This window comes from Podarcis melisellensis (assembly GCF_964234715.1).
Source record: "Podarcis melisellensis genome assembly, chromosome: 4".
Classification (NCBI taxonomy): Eukaryota; Metazoa; Chordata; class Lepidosauria; order Squamata; family Lacertidae; genus Podarcis; species Podarcis melisellensis.
In genome coordinates this window covers 37,413,006-37,434,143 of record NC_138531.1, presented here as the reverse complement: position 1 = coordinate 37,434,143, position 21,138 = coordinate 37,413,006, and the positions used below count along the sequence as shown (strand labels likewise).

General features: G+C 44.1%; 1 protein-coding gene across 5 annotated transcripts in view; it reads right to left on the bottom strand.

Moving 5' to 3' along the window:
- Positions 1–21,138, bottom strand: part of TBL1X (transducin beta like 1 X-linked) — a 143,774-nt gene that overhangs the window by 2,598 nt on the left and 120,038 nt on the right. For all 5 annotated transcript variants that reach the window (XM_081907650.1, XM_081907649.1, XM_081907651.1 and 2 more), the window contains 11 exons: positions 19,302–19,560; positions 17,296–17,428; positions 16,437–16,578; positions 12,167–12,230; positions 11,972–12,069; positions 7,396–7,456; positions 6,459–6,580; positions 5,297–5,371; positions 4,980–5,107; positions 3,763–3,928; positions 610–711 (listed from right to left, as the gene is read on the bottom strand). In XM_081907650.1, coding sequence (XP_081763776.1) covers positions 610–711; positions 3,763–3,928; positions 4,980–5,107; positions 5,297–5,371; positions 6,459–6,580; positions 7,396–7,456; positions 11,972–12,069; positions 12,167–12,230; positions 16,437–16,578; positions 17,296–17,428; positions 19,302–19,560 — 1,350 coding nt within the window. The remainder of the gene's footprint in view (positions 1–609; positions 712–3,762; positions 3,929–4,979; positions 5,108–5,296; positions 5,372–6,458; positions 6,581–7,395; positions 7,457–11,971; positions 12,070–12,166; positions 12,231–16,436; positions 16,579–17,295; positions 17,429–19,301; positions 19,561–21,138) is intronic.

Below are 21,138 nucleotides of genomic sequence, written 5' to 3'. Positions count from 1 at the left end.
ACATTGTTCGGATATCTTAATATTGTTCACTCGTAATTGCATGGTAGTAATTGTACTATCTGGGCAATCCAGCAGGGAATATTGAACAAGGGAAAGGTATCACAATCGGAAAGGTTCAGTTTGCACAATCACCCAGTTACAGGTCCTCTCTGCATGCTGGAGAAGCAAACGTATGCTCCTAAAACACACACTCTTGAGAAGGATCCTCAGCATGTGAAATAATGCAATAATCTTGGGAGTTCATTTGGTCTTTGGAGAACACATACAACAGAGTAGCAGCATTCTTACATATCACTGCTTCTGCCATCTGTTATAAAACACCATCGAGAGCTTAAGCTAAGACATTAAAGGGTACTTCATGGATCTGTTAAGTCTCCCAGCTACAAAAAGCTTTGCAGGATGTTTCAAAAGGATGAAATCAGACCAAATGGTGCTCCTTGCTCAGAGTACATATGGAGATGTGAGTGCACTTAAATGACTCTGGATACTGCTCACTGATTCACCGATCTCTAATCTTATCATGGGGGGAGGACAGTTTTAACAACATGGGAACTATGCTCATTTATGGGATAGGAACAATCACTGAAAATGAAGTCTGAAAAGACTCACCGATCCATCTGATGCACTAGCCCCCACTTTGTCTCCTTTAGCATTCCAGCAGACTTCAAATATTCCCCCGGTGCCTCTGTAGCTATGTACTAGAGTTCCATTCTACAGAAATAATAATAAACAAATCACCACCACCACCATTATTATTCAGGCAGCAAATATTTCTTGCTCTGCATTGTGTGTGTGTGTTTCCCCAAGGTTTCTAAGAAATACACGCAAATTATGCTTGGATCAGGGGCTCTTGGATAGGGGCAGCCCTATCTGACCCTTGAGACTCGACTCTCAGGCTGCGCGCGCGCGCACACACACACACACCCTCTCTTTCCATGCCACATCTCTCACTGGCTCTTCTTCCTTGAGAGGTTTTGCCTTGCTGGAATGTTTCCTTGGGCTGCAACAATGCATTTTGCTTTCCGGGGTGGAGTGTGTGTGCATACCGGTAAACCTCAGGCTTTTGCATGGTTTGAAAGGTAGAGGAAAGGTAAGAGACGAATCCATTGCCCCGCCTACTTCTGCCACAGGCTCCACCCCACCACTGCATAGCTGTAAACTTTTCCCTTTTCTTGCGAGGAATCCAATTATTATTATTATTATTATTATTATTATTATTATTATTATTATTATTATTTATTCCCCAGCCACTCTGGCCGGCTTCCAACCAAATATTAAAATACAGTAATACATCAGACATTAAAAGCTTCCCTAACGTTTCCCTTAAAAAAAGGGAAACGTTGACAGCTATGCACCACTGGCATGTGAACTCAGAAGATTACCCCTGAGAGTGTGCTCCCTGGCGCTGCTGTTGACAATGAAAAGGTCAAATCCAGGATATTGGGGAGGGGGAGAGTCAGCATAGAAGCATGCAGGCACAGCTCATTTCCAGCTTCATAAACCATAGTTACATCTGAACCAGGGCATTATATTCCAAATATATGGAGCATATAATGCCCTGGTTCAGATGCAACTATGGTTGATGAAGCTGGGAACGAGTGCTGTGCCCACATGCTTCTACGTTGCCCTCCCCACTCGTTCATGGTGGAAGAGCAATGGCAGATTTTCCTAGATGAAACATCTTTTCCTAACCCATAATAAATCTGCTTCCTATCCTTCTTTAGGGGCAGAAATGGATTCTGTCACATAGGGTTCTACATGGATCCGTCCCTGATGTATAACTTCTAGATGATATCACTGGGTAAGATAATCGGAATCTTCCTAAGAGTTGTGTCAACAAATGCCAAGGACACCTAGGCCTCTTTCTAAGGCTCATAGCTGCTTGTTTTGTGTGTGTGTGTGTGTGTGTGTGTGTGTGTGTGTAAAAGAGAATACACATAACTTTGTATGCAGAGGTAGCTGTTTCTCTCTCACCTTTTAACAGAAAGTCGGACGAAGCTGAATCTAGATAAAAGTGGTTGCACTACATTGAACTACTCTTATGGCCAAACTATATACATTATGCCAGCCTTTGCCAACACGGTGCCCTCCAGGTGTTCCGGACTACAACTCCCATCACCCCCAGCTAGCACATGGGAGTTGTAGTCCCAAACACCAGCTGAACACCAGGTTGGCAAAAGCTGCACCATGCTCAGTATGTAGCATAGAGCTACATCTCTGTCTTTCGCTCTTTAATTTCAGGTTAAAGAAAGCCCAATTGCCATAGGTACAGAAGTATGTGAAGACAGAAGGTCCATTCCTTCCCTCCATGCATTGCTATATGGTTTTTTTGGGGGGGCAGGGAACAGCTTGTATTAGCACAAAAGAACGCTCCCTCCCGGGGGGGACACCCCTCATAGCTGTATGGTGGAAGGAATCTATTTTCATCCAGACTGGAGCTCCCTTCCTTGCACAATGTGGACATACAGAATACCACATACATCTTCCTTGACAACAACATGTTGATGCCACAGGATCACTAGTACTATGAGAATTCTTTATTGTCAATAAAACTTCATTTTGGTACCGTGAACTGTCTTCCTACAGCTCTATAATCTGAAACATCTGGCCAGTAAAACTGTGAAGAACTGCCTTCTAATTAAGTTTTATAACATCTGATGTAACAGGGTTGTACTCGGGTGAGTAACTTTGCTCAATAGCGACTGCAAGTGTCTTGTCTGCTACGGAAAGCAATGCGTCTCTCTCTCTCTCTCTCTAGGTGCTTCTGGTGCAACACTGACTCTCATTTTGCCAATTAACCCCCCCCCCCCCAAATTTGGAGTAGCTCACACCCACTCCAATTAGATATTTTAATCTTTGGATTAGACTGCATGCACATTTTGTGCGTAGTTAAGAAAAGGAGCATAAAACTCTCCTGCGCTGTAACATAATTTCTTGTACCACTTTGCAATTCTCTCTCCCCACACCTGCCACAACTTGTGCCATAATAAATATGCTTAAAGCTCTTTGTTGTCTTTGGTGCATATTGCATGGGTAAAGGTAAAGGTAAAGGTACCCCTGCCCGTACGGGCCAGTCTTGCCAGACTCTGGGGTTGTGCGCCCATCTCACTTAAGAGGCCAGGGGCCAGCGCTGTCCGGAGACACTTCCGGGTCACATGGCCAGTGTGACATCGCTGCTCTGGCGAGCCAGAGCTGCACACGGAAACGCCGTTTACCTTCCCGCTGGTAAGCGGTCCCTATTTATCTACTTGCACCCAGAGGTGCTTTCGAACTGCTAGGTTGGCAGGCGCTGGGACCGAGCAGCGGGAGCACACCCCGCAGCAGGGATTCGAACCGCCGACCTTTCGATCAGCAAGTCCTAGGCGCTGAGGCTTTAACCCACAGCGCCACCTGTGTCCCCAATTGCATGGGTAGGGGACCACATATGCCAGCAGCGGGTGGGGCTGGAGGAAAAAGCAGATAGAGCCACAATTGTGAATTTTTGCTTTGAGCAGGCTAGCTTCTGCACACATCCCTCTCCATCCTCCGTCCAGACATGCGAGAACCATGCTCAGAGTTCAAGGCCACATTCCAGCCAAGCAAAACAAGAGGGTAGACTGTGGGGAAGCTCCCAGAGTCTCAATAAAGATAACTGTACACCTCTGGTTGGCTTCCGGATCTGAAGCTGCCTAACCCTGGCAAACAATATTACAGACAAGCTTTATTTTGGTTAACATTATATCCAAGCCGTTTCCTCATCGACTGGGAGTGAAATTTCCATACCTGAGTGTTCCATATATGGACACACTTGTCAAAGGAGCCACTGGCCAAGTATTTTCCGTCAGGACTAAAAGCTACGCTGTAGACAGGCTCTTGATGTTTGGTTAACATGTGAGTGCAGACTCCTCTTTCGACGTCCCACAACCGAACAGTAGAGTCAAATGAAGCACTATGGGAGACAGGCGACAGCAGAAGGTTTCACGTACTGAGCGTTTTCAAGGTTCTATCAAACTTCAGAACGTTTTCTTCTTTATGCAAGTGGTGTGTGGTCAGTGGACTAGGGGGACTAGCATAGTCGCCTAGGTGTCCCCCTGGCGCCTCCTTTGCAAAGCCTAGGAAGCTTCTGCCTGGCTTAGGAAAAAGGTGTGATGCTCACACGTGCGATGTCAACCCCACAACCCCTCCAATTGCCCAGACAAGCTGGCTCCTCTGGCCATAACTGTTCGCCTATGAAAAATTTCACAGCATGCCACTGCAAGTACCCACACATCATTCTGCATGAGCATGGCCAATGTAAGGTTTTTTAGGTTCCTAGAGAAACATTTAATTTTATCTCAACTCCCCACTTTAACTGCCGATTGTCAGTATTTGAGGGGGGGGGTTGGGGGGAGGGAGTAAACTTGCTGTTCCAATCTCAATTTAGCTATGGACTTGACCGGGTGACCCATACATAACTAACCTACCTCATAAGGTAGGTTATGAGGATAAAAAGAGGAGGACCCATGTATGGACCTCCCAAACACCTTGCAAAAGGTACAAAAATGGTAAAGGACCCCTAGATGGCTAAGTCCACTCAAAGGCGACTATGGGGTTGCGGCGCTCATCTCGCTTTCAGGCCAAGGGAGCCGGCGTTTGTCCACAGACAGCTTTCCAGGTCATGTGGTCAGCATGACTAAGCCGCTTCTGGCGCAATGAGACACTGATGGAAACCAGAGCGCATGGAAACGCTGTTTACCTTCCTGCAGCAGTGGTACCTATTTATCTACTTGCACTGGTGTGCTTTCGAACTGCTAGGTTGGCAGGAGCTGGGACAGAGCAACGGGAGCTCACTCCATCATGGGGATTTGAACCACCGACCTTTTGATCGGCAAGCCCAAGGTTTACACCACAGCACCATCGGCATCCCTAAACACCTTGTAGGATGGGTGGGATACAAATGAAAGAATCCCAAACTTTCCTGTTTATTTATTTCTGTTTATTTAACCCTGTTTCGTTTTTACCTTGCCAACATAATATTAGAGTTTGGGTTGTTGGTCCCTGGTCCCGTCGGACTCCATTTGATAGTATAAATCTCTTTGTTATGTGCCTGAAGGTCATGTACACACACATCTTGCTTCATACTCCAAATCTATACAAAATCAGAGGGGAATAAAATCTTCACATTGAAATATTCTCTCCAGCTATAGGAGAGCTCACCAAGAAATACGCATGCATTTAAGAAATACAACTGAAAAATGTAAATAAAGGCTAACATTTCATACAGTATTTCCAGCAACAGTTCTTTAAAATATGTTCCAAAGGCTTCAGCCAGAATTACCTTTAATGTCATATCATCTGAGCACGATGCTAGAAGCATCCCAGAAGGATCCCATTTGATAGCATTGACCTCATTCTGAAATTTAAAAATAATTAAATTGATGGCAATTCTGTATCAAACTGCACTGTACCTTTTTATCCAGAAGAGGGCCATCTGGGTTTAATTTATAACAGCAACAAACTATTGCATGTTAAAATTATTGGTTTGGTTCTTTCATTTGTGAAACAACAGAAATGATATCTCATTAGCTAAACAGATTTATAGAGACTATATTATAGGATTAAAGTATAGTTTGCTGCCTTCTTTCAGTTTTATTTGCATGAGAGAGAACAAGTTCTCCTAGGGGGAATTTCCTGATACCAAGTCAAGCCGGACAATTGGTGCGTTTAGCTCAGTATTATCTGTGCTGACTGACAATGGCTTTCCAGGACTCCAGAAAAAAAAGTCTTTATCGTATCTGCTTGGAGATGCCAAGGATTGAAGATGGGACCTGGTTCATGCAAAACTTCTGCTTTACTGCTGAACAACTCCTCCCTCAAGTAGGTAACCTAAAATCATTTCCCTTCTGCCATTTGAGAAGGGAAAACTACTCACCAATAAGAATTCATTACAACACAATCCTATGCAGGTTTACTGAAAAGTCAATCCCATTAACCTTCATGAAGCTTACTCCCAAGTAAGTGTACAGATGAGTTTGTCGCAAGGACTTTATCATCTTGCATTTGTCATCATCAAAGTCTTGTTTTCTTGCAATGCTTCATTTGCATTTGCTCTTAAGAACAGTAAAACACACTTAATAGAAAGAAGAGCCGGAGGAAGATTCATATCTATCTATCATCTATCTATCATCTATCTATTATCTATCTATCAGCTATCTATCTATCTATCTATCTATCTATCTATCTATCTATCTATCTATCTATCATCTATCTATCTATCTATCTATCTATCTATCTATCTATCTATCTATCTATATCTCTATCTATCATCTATCTATCTATCTATCTATCTATCTATCTATCTATCTATCATCTATCTATCTATCTATCTATCTATCTATCTATCTATCTATCTATCATCTATCTATCTATATCTCACCCTTGAAATGTTCCATTTGTCACAGCAGGAACTGCAATAGGTTAAAAGGGCCACGTAAACTCACCGTATGACCTTGAAAAGTTTTGACTGGACGATCACAGCCTAGTCTGCATACATGTATGCACATGTCCGTGCTGCAGGATGCAAAAGTAGTGTTGTTCTGCCAGTCTACATCCAGAGCAGGGGCTGCAAAAGGGGAACCAGAGAAAGCCAACATGAGGACATCTTGCAAAGAAGCAAACAGGCAAGGCTCCTTTCCCACTTCCATATAATGACTGGCACTTTGATCCTAGTACCCCCACAATGTCAGGAGCAGCATCCCAGGAATACCCGCATGATACCAATGTGTTGGGGGTGCAGTAATGAGCATGCACCAAGATTCTCAAGATTCAAATTCCATCTCTCTCAATAATCTATTGATTAAGCTTCCTAGGTTGGATTCACCCAGGAAAAAGAGAATCTGCTAAAATTCCAAAAAAAAAAAAAAAATACACACAAGGGCTTTCAAATAACGTAACAACAATTTTTATACATATTTGTCCTGATGCACAGAGCACATCTTGGGTACAAGCTGTTTCACAAAAACGCAACTGGTGTGCCTACAAAAACTAAAGACGCGGCAGTACTGTATTTTCATACAGTAAAATATGGTGGGTTCTTGAAGGCTACGGTGGGGTGGTCATGAAAGCTTCAGTGACATTTTTCAGCAACAAAAGGCAGGAATCCAAAAGCGCTCTCTCAAAGTTGTCTCTGGTTCCCACCAAAGCATAATTCCTGTCCTGGGCTCCATCTATCAGGCAGGAACAATCAGCCAGGCTATGGAACAGGGTCTTTTCAGAGATGATTGCTACTGTATGAAACTATAGCAGACCTTTTCTGAATTACTTAATGATCAACTGGTTTATTGTGATTTGTGCCTTAATTGCGAAAGTTTAAGCTGCTTTGCCTTTTGCTAAAATTAAAATGTTTAAGGAAATACATGGACGGCTAATTAGCCTTACCTGAGTGGAAAGGGAACTGCTGTTTAGCTTCTCCTGTATGAGCATCCCAAATTATTGTCGTCTATGTTGGTGGGGGCAGATAGGGAGAAAAAGACACACATTCAGTTCTGAAGAAAAGCAGGTTTCACTATGAAACACATTGTTGTTGACTGCTGAAAATTTTAGTCAAAAAACACATTTGTTATAATACAACACAGATAAGAAAATCTAACATAGATAATGAACTGCTCTTATTACACAGGGGAAGATTAAAATCAGCCTGAGTCAAAAAATGTTTCTGTAAGGAGACCAAATGTCAATTTCTTCACTTGAGCAAATCTCTCAGATTCACACCACAAATGATGGTGTATTAAGCCTCCTGTAAACTGCAGTGTTGTGTTGACAGGTGGTCCTTATAACATCCAGCATGTGTTTAGGTGAATTTTATGATGCCTCCATAACCTGAAATTGATAGCCAATTAATAATAATAATAATAATAGATTTTATTTACATCCCGCCCTCCCCAGCCGAAGCCGGGCTCAGGGCGGCTAACAACACCAAAATAGTGCGACATTATAAAAACATTATAAAAATTAATTAAAATCAAGATTGATGGCAGCCATAAAGTTTTGTAAAGGTTGCCAAAGGAGGGAGTCAGGCTGCGCCCTAACCAAAGGCCTGGCGGAACAGCTCTGTCTTGCAGGCCCTACGGAAAGATGTCAAGTCCTGCAGGGCCCTTGTCTCTTGTGACAGAGCATTCCACCAGGTTGGAGCCGCAGCCGAAAAGGCCCTGGCTCTAGTTGAGGCCAGCCTAACCTCTCTGTGGCCTGGGACCTTCAAGGTGTTTTTGTTTGAAGACCGTAAGTTCCTCTGTGGGGCATACCAGGAGAGGCGGTCCCGTAGGTACGAGGGTCCTAGGCCGTATAGGGCTTTGAAGGTTAAAACCAGCACCTTAAACCTGATCCTGTACTCCACCGGGAGCCAGTGCAGCTGGTATAGCACCGGATGAATGTGATCTCGCAGCGAAGACCCCGTAAGGAGTCTCGCTGCGGCATTCTGCACCCGCTGGAGTTTTTGGGTCAGTCTCAAGGGCAGCCCCACGTAGAGCGAGTTACAATAATCCAGTCTGGAGGTGACCGTCGCGTGGATCACAGTAGCTAGGTCAGGGCGAGAGAGGTAAGGAGCCAACTGCTTAGCTTGGCGGAGATGAAAAAATGCTGCTTTTGTAATAGCTGCAATCTGCGCCTCCATGGAGAGGGAGGTATCGAAGATTACACCCAAACCCTTAACGGACGGTGCTGGCACTAACTGCACCCCCGCAAGAGATGGGAGTTGCCCCCTCAGTCCCATATCATCCCGTCCCAGCCAGAGGACCTCTGTCTTCGAAGGATTTAACTTCAACCGGCTCCCACGTAACCATCCAGCCACAGCTTCCAAGCATCTGATCAGTGTGTCTGGGGCCGAGTCAGGATGGCCATCCATCAACAGATAGAGTTGGGTGTCATCAGCATACTGATGGCAGCCCAGCCCAAAACTCCGGACAAGCTGGGCGAGGGGGCGCATAAAGATGTTAAAAAGCATCGGGGAGAGAATCGCACCCTGAGGCACTCCACACACCAAGGAGTGGCGCGATGACAATTCCCCCCCAAGCGCCACCCTCTGTCCCCGACCAGAGAGAAACGAGCGCAGCCATTGAAGGACTGTGCCCTGGATCCCCACGTCGGCAAGGCGGTGGTCCAGAAGTTCGTGATCGACCATGTCAAAAGCTGCTGACAAATCTAGAAGAATCAGCAGCCCCGACCCGCCTCGATCCAGCTGTCTACGAAGATCATCTGTTAGGGCAACCAGAGCCGTCTCGGTCCCATGACCAGCGCGGAAGCCGGACTGGAATGGATCCAGAGCCAATGTTTCATCCAGAAACCCACCAAGCTGTTCAGCAACCGCTCTCTCAATCACCTTACCCAGGAACGGAAGATTCGAAACCGGGCGGTAATTGGATAGATCTAAAGGATCTAATGATGTTTTCTTTAAGAGCGGGCGCACCACTGCCTCCTTCAGTTCCCCTGGGAATGTCCCCGTGCCAAGGGACAAATTGATGATATCCCCCAGGAGGGCCCGCACCTCGTCTGGACACGCTCTAATCAGCCAAGACGGGCACGGGTCAAGAGTACAGGTGGTGGGCTTTCCAGCTCGGAGGAGTCTGTCCACATCGGCTGGGGATATCCGGTCGAAGTGGTCCAATACTGGACCCGAGGACAGTCGAGGGGCCTCCAGTTCCTTTATTGTATCCAAATTGGCAGGGAGGTCATGGCGGAGCAACAAGACCTTATCCGCAAAAAAGCTCGCAAATGCCTCACAGCTGTGTGTCAAATTGTTATTTAAATTTGACTGTCCTTCGAGGGACGTTAAAGACCGAATTATACTAGCGGATGCAATGGAGGCCGAGAAGTAGGACTTCTTAGCGGCCTTCACAGCCATCTCGTAGGTTTTCATAAAAACCCTATAAGATGTTCTTGAAGCTCCGTCACGGGCACGCCGCCATACTCGCTCTAGCCGTCTGAGGTCCCGCTTCATTTTCCGGAGCTCCTCGGTAAACCAGGGAGCCCGGTTTCTGCGGGGTCGCAGAGGGCGCTTAGGTGCGATCTCATTGATGGCTGCCAGGAGATGGGTATTCCAGCCCTCAACAAGCTCAGTCAATGAGTCGCCAGGGGGAGAAAGGTCCCGCAAGGCTTGACGGAATCTATCAGGGTCCATCAGCCTCTGCGGGCGAGCCCAAATCGGCTCGCCACCTAAGCAGGGTGGGGGTGGAACGTCAATCCTGGCTTTCAGAGCGTAGTGATCAGACCATGGCACCTTCATTGAAGGAAACATGATCACATCTATACCAGCGCCAAAGATCAAATCCAGCGTGTGGCCTGCTTGATGTGTGGGGCCCGAAACAAACTGGGAGAGCCCTAGTGTCGCCATGGAAGGCACCAGGTCCAGAGCCTGTGAGGAGGGAGTGGCATCAGCATGGATGTTGAAGTCCCCCAATACCAATAGGTTAGGGAACTCCAAGGCCCAGCCGGCCACCGCCTCCAGCAGGCCTGACAGGGTGGCTGCTGGTGCGCTAGGTGGCCGGTACACCAGCCAGACAGCCAAGCTCACCTCTGAGCCCCACACTAGGCCAACACATTCAATGCCGGGGATCGATGGCGATGGTAGAGCCCTGAAAGAACAATCTTCCCGGATTAATAGTGCCACCCCTCCCCCCCGGCCCACAGTCCGCGACTGGTGGAGGACGGAGAAACCCGGGGGCGCCATCTCTCGTAAAGTAACATTATCCCCTTCGCGCACCCAGGTCTCCGTCACACAAGCCAGGTCGACCCCCTGCGAGATGAAGAAATCTCGTAGGGTGGCGGTTTTGTTGCCTATAGACCTGGCATTGCACAACACCAGTGACGGAGGTGAGTAATCTTTGCTCACCCTACCCTCGTCTCTCGGGATGGGGCGCAGATTGGAAGGGGTACGAGCATATCCGTATCTCGATCCCCTTCGCCTATGACATCTGCCCCCACCGCCATACCTCCCTAGCCCCTCCACAGTAGGAATCCCAAGCCTCATATTCGCCTCCATTTACAGAATATAAAAGCAAACAAACTTTTTCAAACAATTACACGGAAACAAACCAATCCCCACCCCACTCCACAATCACCCCACCCCAACCCAAAATAAACCAAAACAAAATAAAAATACATAGATAAAAACCACTGCTTATGGTGGTACAACAAATCAAAAAATAAAAACAGTTTAAAACATATAATTAACGGAGACATGGTAATGTTTGCATCACAATCAAGATTGATGCTACAGACACTGCAACAGAACTGGTCATATGATTTAGATCAGGTCCTTGGTTTTCCTCTACATAATCAAAAAGGTAAGCAAGCTTGTAAAATCTCAAGGTTTGTATAAGAAGAAGATTTGCAGAAGCCGCAAGTGACTTCACAACATATTGCACCGAGGGAAGCTGTGATTAGGCCCCTCTTGAAAAATAATGTTTAGATCTTACACTTTGCGACAAGTAACACTGTTTCCAACCATCCATTTCTAAGCAACGTAATGGAGTGAGTAATAGGTCTCTCTACTTCAAGCAGTCCTGCAGGAAACTAATTATTTGGATCCATTCCTATGTGTTTGAGGTTGCCTTAAGTCTGCTGATACCTTCCTCTCAATGTGTAGATAATGCAATTTGAGCTACACCAGAATCCACACTTTGAGCATGAATCCACTATCAGTATACCAGATATTTTCCTGTGACATATTTTTAGGCACTGGGAAAAACAGATGTGTACAAATGCACATACACACGTGCATGAAAAACCTCTGGCAACGTTGAAGAGGAGAACTAATTATGCCATACAAGCAAACAAGCAGCCTGTTTCAAGGCAGGCTGCACATGTAACAGATTTACTATCCCTTAAGAAAGCAATCACTCAATTTGATGAAATCTAGGCTTTCCAAAACACCTCCCCCCTCCCAGATGAGCAGAAATAAAATTTTGCTGAATTCCCAAGAGCTATTCTATACTTGCAAGCTATGCACCTCAACACTTACTTTATCAACTCCAGCACTTAAGATGTAATTTCCCTTTTTGTTCCACTTCAGAGCAAAGATGGGCCCTTTATGTTGACCTAAGGTGCTTGCAAGATTTCCTGCAAAGTATGAAAGACAATAGTTAGCTCCTTCAAATAGCTTGGGAGTTGAAATAATTCAGCAGTACAAAACATCTAATTATTTGGAAACAGATACCGTCTTCTGTCCATATTCTTGCAAAGCCATCATATGATCCTGTAGCCAACAGCGTCCCATCGGTCTGTAGGGATGTTAACAAAGAGAATCAAATGGTGTTTTTTGCAGGAGGCACACAATATCCTGAGTCAGCTACAACTCACTAACTCATCCTTCAAACCCTGAATTTTCAAAAGCAAGCAAAACTAGGTGTTCCACTAAGCTAGAGCAAGCATCATTACTGGATTGTACCCATAATTAAAGCCTGGCACTCCTGGCACCTAGATGGAAACAAAGACGGCTAAAGCAGCATTGCACTGTCAGAGCAATTAAACCGCTAAGAAACAAAATTGTGACATAATTATTTTTATGAGGTGTTTTAGCTGAGCTGAGAGATTTCCTTCCCTTACCCTTCCAAACATGCCAACATATCTATATTCCCCCCTTTCCCTAAAGAAGACCACTGAGAAAAGAACAGAGCAGAGAACAGAACAGAACAGCTTCAATGGAACTTTTACATATATTTACTTAATTCCTCTTGGAGGCAGTAAGAATTAGAAATATGGGCTAAAGCCCTTCTGTTGGCTAGCAAGACTGTTCCGCTGCACTGTGTATTTTGTGTCTAGGGACTGAAATAAAGCTGTGTGTGTGTGTATTTACTGATACAAAAGTCCCAATTAATTTTGATCATTACAACCATTAATTTCATTTTCTTTACCCCTTGAACAACAACTGAAAGATGACTTCATTAAGAGTCATCATAGCTTCTTGACTATGTAATAAGAACTTCCTAAAGTGCTTTACAGTTCAGTGCTTTACACACAAGAAACCAACACTTACTTATTTTATGCATGCATTCATACATACATACATGAATGCATACAATCTATAGGGCACCCAATAACTGATGTTTTGGGGAGGCTTGTTTTTTCACCTGCCAAAATGTAACTGTTTTTAACTTCACAACTGGCAACTTGAGGAGGTGATAATTGCCTAACTGAGACCTCATTTGAACTGTGGCGTATCTGGGAGCATTAGATTCTTGAAGGCTAAAGTATTTCAAGTGGAAACGGCTGGGAATAAAAGCCCATTTCCCCAAGTTCACATGCAAATATGTGTTACGATGCTTATTTTAAAATATGTTTGATATCATGTCAAGTGATATATAACCCCTGACTGTGGCATTTGTTCTGTAATAGGTATTTCACACATGCAAGCCATCACCTGAAGTTGCATTCGTCAAGTGTGAACATTCATATGTGAACTCATCTGAAGCTCCTACGTTGTAGAAAAGTAGAGATATATAGTTCCGAAGAGGGGGACCTGTAGGCCGCAGACAAAGTGCAAGCAGCAAACTAAGAACAATCCTTCATTATAGATGGTGGTTTATCCAAAGTGAGACAAACCATGACCTCAGGTTTGGATATAATGCTAAGCCAAACCATGGTTTAGGCCTGGGTAGCACAGTGGCAGGAAGGAGAAGAGCAAAGGGATACTGTGATACTCGTTCCAAGAACCCACACATTTGTTCAGTGCAAGCTTGACCATTGTTTCAAACATTTTATACTTCACCTAGGTTCAAATTCCCCTTTAGCCTTAAAGCTCACAAGCTGACTTTGGTTCTAGTCACTTACATCTCAGCCTAGCCTACCTCACACATTGGATGTGAGGATAAAATGGGGAGGGAAGGAAATGTATTTGCCGCCTCAAGCTCTTTGGAAGAAATGAGGGTTAACAGTGTCACATGTACATGCTGTGTGCTTTCTCTCCTGCGTGCCACATGTAAGAGAATAAGCTGGTGCATTGGTATTTAAGACGGTGCACCAGAAAGCTCTCGTTCAACAAAGAAGCTCAGGTATGATTTGGAATGTTTCACGTGACTTGGAATGTAGGTGGAAGCTAGCAAGCATGAATGAATGAATGAATGAATGCAAGAGTGGATCACGCTACCGGTAGAACATGCAAAGGAAGGAGAAATACTCCTAATGCATCTGGAACTCATATGCCAGAGGGCATATGAGGAACCTCTCTGTCCTTAAGTTGCACAATAAGCTTGAAAAGCAGAACCACAAATGACTCATGGATCTGCTTCTCGAGGCTCCCTGTTCAGTGGCCCTTGGCCAAGCCACTAACTCCTAGCTTCAGCTACTACCCCCATGGGTAATATGGGGATAATCACATTGGTCCACCTTATGTAGTTGCTGCAGGTATCATAGATACACTACATTTATGAATACTATTTTTTATTTCTATACTTTTGATCGGTGACTAAGAGCACATTTTTTTTACAATCCATGGGGGGGGGGGGAAAGCTTTGTCTATTTATTGGTGGAGAATAACAATTGGGATAGGATGCTATGCATAACGATTTCCTCATATTTTTAATAGTGCAACTACAGCCATACGGCTCATTTCCCAGTCCTATTGTTTGCATTCATGTCATTCACACTTCTGCTCCTTCTTCTGGAGCTCTGGAGTTTAAGATTAGAAAACATCCTTGTCTGCCACAACCCCCGGGAGCTTTAGAATGTTTTGCAGAAAATTTATTCCATAGTGCGGAAAAGAGGATGGCAAGTGTGGAGCTATCTGCATTTTTATGCATGACATACAGCAAAGAGGACAGATAACAACAGGATACAAACTAGATTTTCACTGCGCTGGGAAGAGGCATACGTGATTTTGCAAGTGGGAGACCTGATTCATTTGCAGACGGCAGTAAACACTGCAAAGCAAGGAAACCTTTAATCTTACAAACCTATTTGTTTTGGCTGAGTTTGTCTTAGAGGCAGCGTAAATCTTTTACTCCAAATGAGGCACTGCACAACTCTTGCATTGTTTTTGCAAATTAAAAGTTCATTACACTATTTATCTTTGCCTCATAAAAGGCATCACAACACTTTGCACATAAATAAACAAAAAGGGCTCCAACTGCCTAAGCAAATAAGTGTGCTTCTGGTTCACCGAGTTAATGTTGCAGAAGTATTTAACAAACTGTTGACTGTTTGCCATGCAAAACGCAGGTAAATTGATGCTTCTTAAATGGATACTGTACTCCCCCCCCCCCCCAGCTGTATACCAACCACATGATGAAGTCTATTCTCTTGTGTATTTTAATAATAAATGTGTTAGGCTTCAGTTCAAGAGCAGTGATGCAAAAGTCATTATTTAGCAAGGGACCGGGGGTGGCACATGAGCATGGTGCCAATGATAGACCCTCACTTGACATCAACCAGGTTCCCCGCCGGTTCCCACCACAGTGCAGCTGCCGTTCATTCATTCACCCCACCCCACCTGCCCCCCTGGACATGTTTCAGTGATGGCCATTGGTGGTGCTTTTGAATGGCAGCCAAGCTGGTGCTCAGACCTAATCTGCAGTGGGCACTTGCCAAGTTAAGTTACCCAGAATGCAATATCTGACCAAACTCAACTACAGTGTTGCATTTTGGGTAATCCAACATGGTGTCAGAGCAGACTGGAGTAAAAACCACTCGCCACTATAATATGGCTGGAGGCGAGGTGAAGGATGGGCAGCAACAGCCTTGGGTTGGCTAGTAATAGGCTCTTCGCAGCTCCAGGACCCTTGGCAGGTTCCCCAATGATGCAGGCCTCTGACAAACAAGACAATAAAATATTTTTGAATCTTAAGGGGTAAGTCATGGAAATGGTGGGCAAATCCTATTTCTTAGATTGAAGATTTGCTAGATCAAAGTCTATCAAGTAACAAGCATAAAGCAACAGCATGGAAAGACCAAAAAGCTTTTTCATGAGCTGTTAAATGTTTTGTACTTGTTTGCAAAGAGGAACTAGAGCGACTAGGCTATGAGTCTGAATAAATGACAGAAGCACTGCGAGACTTTTACACTTGAGTTAGTATTCAGAGGTGATGGAAGGACTGCTTGCCCTTTCCAAAACAATTATTCTACCTACCTGCTCATATAAGCGTTAAACATTTCATCCCACCTTTTATTTTCTTTTAGGTATGGGGATGACTGCCACACATAACGACATGGAAAAATAAAAGTGTTTCTGGCAAAAATGCTGCAATTGCAAGGGTCCTCCTTATCGCTGTCACTGAGTAGCTTAGCCCTCCTGAAAGAGATCAGCTGGTGTGTTGGCATCCCCCTTATCGTACATAATCCCCCCTATGCACACTCCATCCATCATGGTGACAGATATTTTGCTAGTGTAAAATAACACCAGGTTGGAATGGAAGCACCAATTTTTTTAAAATATATATATATAGCAATCTACATTTCACAGACACCTTCAAGAGTTTTAGCAGTCAACTTACATTCCAGTCCAACGATGTTACATCCTTATTGCTGGGAACATCATGTCCTCCTTCTCTTATGCAGTGCCTCAAGACGAGTTGAGTGGAACTACCATTACTGTTCTCATTTAGATTCCATATTCTGGCTGTAGAGTCACCAGATCTATCAAGAGGAAATGTGTTTGTCATGCACACGGAACAGGATATGAACGTATATTTGTTAACACACACAGGAAATGTTGTTGTTGTTTTTTAAAAAAACCCACCAAACGAATAGACTGCTTTTCTTTAACAACAACAACAACAACAAAATCGCAAGGCACGTTCAACGACAACATGATGAAATAATATAGAAACCGAAAATGATTGAGTAACAACAACTCCAGGACCTCACAACTTCCAATTTCTAACCATAACACTGTAAAGTAAAACTGCAGTAGTAATTGTATTTGGAAACCTGACAGAACAAGGCTAACAAAAATGCACTACGAAGGGCAATCCACTCTCTTGGAAGTTATTTCACTAGATGTTGGATTTTATTAGATGCTGGGGCCATAGCTAGTAGCTATGTTTTAAAAGGAGGCTCAGGTAACAGGCAGAGGAAAAGACTTTCTGCCTGAGAACCCTAGAGAGCCCCTGACAATTACAGTATGGTGTAAGATGGAGGAAGCAGTCTGACCCAATACAGGGCAGCCTCCTAAGTTCCTATAAGTTGGTTTGAGAGAACGCATTAGCCACAATGTGTTAGGACTATGTCTGTCATAACAATGACATACAGAGAGGGCACATGAGATCCACATTACTGATGCTCTAAATCAGCACTGACTACAGATGAATGCAACTTAAATACAGTGAGAGCTGTTCTAATTCTTTAACTTACCCCGATGCTAGCAGATCACTGACAGGATTCCAGGCACAGATGAACACCTCTGATTCGTGACCCCGGAGAACTGTTGCTTTGTTAGAAGGAATTTCAACATCCCCATCAATTTCCATTGGCTTTGAATGATTATCTGCACGACAAAACACACACATTGAGGTAAGGCAGTGATTACGTACTGTTAGTTATTCTTTTCAGTTTTGTTCTGTTTTGCTTTTTCCAATTTGCAGCATGTTACTCTTAGCTGTAATTATTTACAGAGAAGACTGGACAAAACCATTTAATTCCAATAACTTATTTGATTGCTTTATGCTAGCTGCATAAATACACATTTTCCTTACCAAGATCAGAAGGAAATGTAACTGTCTACATTTAAGAACAGGCTTTTTAAACAAGTCATATTTCACACCATGATCTGGGTGAACTGCTGATAAGATGACATTAATTATAACAACAATGAAAACCGCACACAGTGATTAGTTTCTGCTCCCTTCTGTACATTGCAAACTGTGCAATTAATGGCAAGAGATCCTATAGGGAAAAGTAACACATAGTTATACTGCCAAATTTTATTTACACATGGATAATTCCCAAATAAATTAATCTTTAATCCTGGGAATATAACATCCAAATGGGGGTTGGGGAAGATAGGGAAATAGCTGACTCAGAAACAGTAAGGAGAAACGGATGAGACTTAGGGGAAATTCAGTTAGACCACTTCCCCAAGCCCATCTACTGAACTTAACACCGAGGAAGGATTTGAACACAGACAAGCCTGTGTCTGCCTTATATTGCCTAGCTGTGCACTACTATGCATATTTTTAGTACAGTGATGTTGTGATTAAAAGTCTGATCCTCTTCATGTTTCCTACAGTAGACCAGTTCACACTGAATCTAGGCCACTTTGCTCATCCCCACCCACACAAACCATGATCCCTGATGTAGTGTTATATCCAAACTGGGCGTCATAGTTAATTTAACTCACACAAACCACAAACATGTCAAGAACAAGAACAAGCTGGTGAAGAAAAAGACAGTGCTGCAAAACATGGTTTGTTTGGAGCAAAGCAAAGCACAGTCCCCATTTCAGACATGTTTCTCCCATCCACTAGCAGGGAGGAGAGAACGTTCATGTGATTTACCAGGACATGTGAATGAGGTCCCTGACTAAATGCAGGAGTTGAAGTTTCCTAACTTAATTTTAGAGTGCTGGTGCCTATTCTATGGTGTGGAAACCTGGCATATCCTTATAGACCCAGACATGTGGTTAGTGCTGGCAATTCTTGGGGATCTTGGTCCCAATAGAAAGCAAGCAGCTACTATGTTGGGATGTATCAAGATCCTGAAAACCTGCAACAGAATGGCTGCAGAATAACTATTCTCCATGTCTTCATACGATTTCTGAGCATCATGAACTCAGAGGAGTCTTCATGTGCAGAGCTGTGTGCTTTTAAATAAATCAACATTCTTCCCCAAGGTAACCGAAATTCCATGCCAATAATGTATCAGTTTTGTGTTCTCCATAAAATCATGCAAGTTAAATGCAAGTACACATATCTGCATAATTTATTCTTCTAGTCAGAGGCAAAAAGGTAAGGAGCTGTGCTAGGTGATATAAGCTGTCTTGAAAGCCTACGGAGTCCCCTTTCCTGGGCTTCAAAAATCCAGAACGTATTGGACAAAGGTTTTCTACAGCCACAGGAACCTGGTCCCAAGTTGTTCAGGGCTTTTATATCTTAACAACCAGACCTTGCACATGGAGCAGCAGCTCATCAGCAGCCAGTGCGGTTCCCTTAGTAAAGATGCAATACGTGTTCCCCTCAAAAACCTGGCAGCAGCATTCTGAACCAGCTTCAGCTCCCAGACCATTCCCAAGGGAAGCTCTACATAAAAAATAACTACTGCACTTCTCAAAGTGATGAATTCGGAGCCTAGACCCAAACCAAAGGTTGTGCTGCAGTTGCACAAAATCCGGCACTCGCGAGCCACACCCATAGGAAGCGTACTTATTGCATGTGCCCCATTCTCCTCTCCATTCACAGTGGCTTCTCCATTCTTTGGTGTGTTCTGCTGAGGGACAGCAGTTGTCGTTGCTGTAGAAGCTGTGGTGGCCGTGGTGGCCGGCGCTGTGACTGGTGCCGTGCTAGCTTGCTGTTGAGCTAATTTCTCCCGCAAAGCCTGCTGCCGAGTCTGTACCACGTCAGGCATTACTGCGTCTATCAACGATAGCGACTCTATAGGCCTGCCGTCAAACACTGTGCCGTCCTGAGGGAGGGGAAGGAAAATGAAAAGAAAACGAATTAGGAGGCTGAGAGGACAGGCGACACCCAAGAGAATGCCAAGCAGAATACGGTGACGGAGCCATCTGTAACAACCTTCTGTAAGAGAAGCCTCTTGGTGAGTTTTTAATCACCACACTCTGGACTGCTGAGCACACAGTGACGGAACAGCACTGGATTGAGTATTCTTGTTGAGATACAACTGGCACCCACTAACTGTGCTTTCCAGAAACAGTAGCAGTAATTGTTGTTCCGATGGGCTTTCCCAGCTGTATAAATGGGTCTTTACCACAAGTACAGTGGTACCTCGGGTTAAGTACTTAATTCGTTCCGGAGGTCCATACATAACCTGAAACTGTCCTTAACCTGAAGCACCACTTTAGCTAATGGAGCCTCCTGCTGCTGCCACGCCGCCGGAGCACAATTTCGGTTCTCATCCTGAAGCAAAGTTCTTAACCTGAAGCACTATTTCTGGGTTAGCAGAGTCTGTAACCTGAAGCATATGTAACCTGAAGCGTATGTAACCTGAAGCGTATGTAACCCGAGGTACCACTGCATCCATTTGTTAGGGTTTTAGTTTTGCCTTAAATGTATCTGTTGCTTTCGTGTTTATAAATGACTTTAATTGTTTTTATGTGTAAATAGCCTTGATGCAGTGGTTTTGAAGGTTAATAATAATAATAATAATAATAATGCTAGTAATAGTAGTAGTAGTAGTAATATGGCGTCCCCAGGCAGATCTGGGAGAGACGCTCAGGAGCTGCTATTGGTCACTGTAGACAACACTGAACTACATAGACCAATGGTCTGACTCAGAATAAGGCAGCTTTCTAGGTTCCTAGAAGAGCATTGGCTCTGAAAAGGCATTCTGGGATCAAAGAATCATAGAGCTGGAAGGAACTCTTGAGGATCATTCTAGTCCAACCCCCTGCAATGCAGGAATACACAGCTGTCCCATAAGAGGATCCTAGCTGCAACCTTAAGAGTTATCAGTCCCATGCTCTTAGCAACTGAACTACCCAGGCTCAAATTCACCCCATTTCACCTTCACTTCTGCGATAATTAATAAGACTGCAAAAACCAAAGGCCCATCCAGTCTAGCCTTCTCTTTCACAAGAGAGGCCAACCAGGTGCCTATGAGAAGCCCATAAGCAGAAGCCGAGTGCAGCAGGACTCTCCCTACTAGTGACTCCCAACAACTGGTATTCAGAGGCACACTGCCTCACACTCACAGTCATCATGGCTAGTGACGACTATCTACTACGTCTATAAAAAAAATAACAAAATTTGTCAGTTCCTCTTGACATGTTTGTTCAGGATGAAGTCTAATCTGAAAATTTTGGAACTACAGAGTACAGGGAAGAAATCTGATGGGAAGACAGCATCTTCCCATGCCTCTCTGCTTTACACATGTGCTGCTTCTTTTTTAAGATAGCGTAATTTAAAACAGCAAGAGAATTCAAAGGAAGAGCCCTTCTCAATGATTTAATGTAAACATCTTTACAAAGAAAATCCAGATGCACAAAGCTATGATTGTTTCTCCTTTATTAGCAAATGCTGCCCA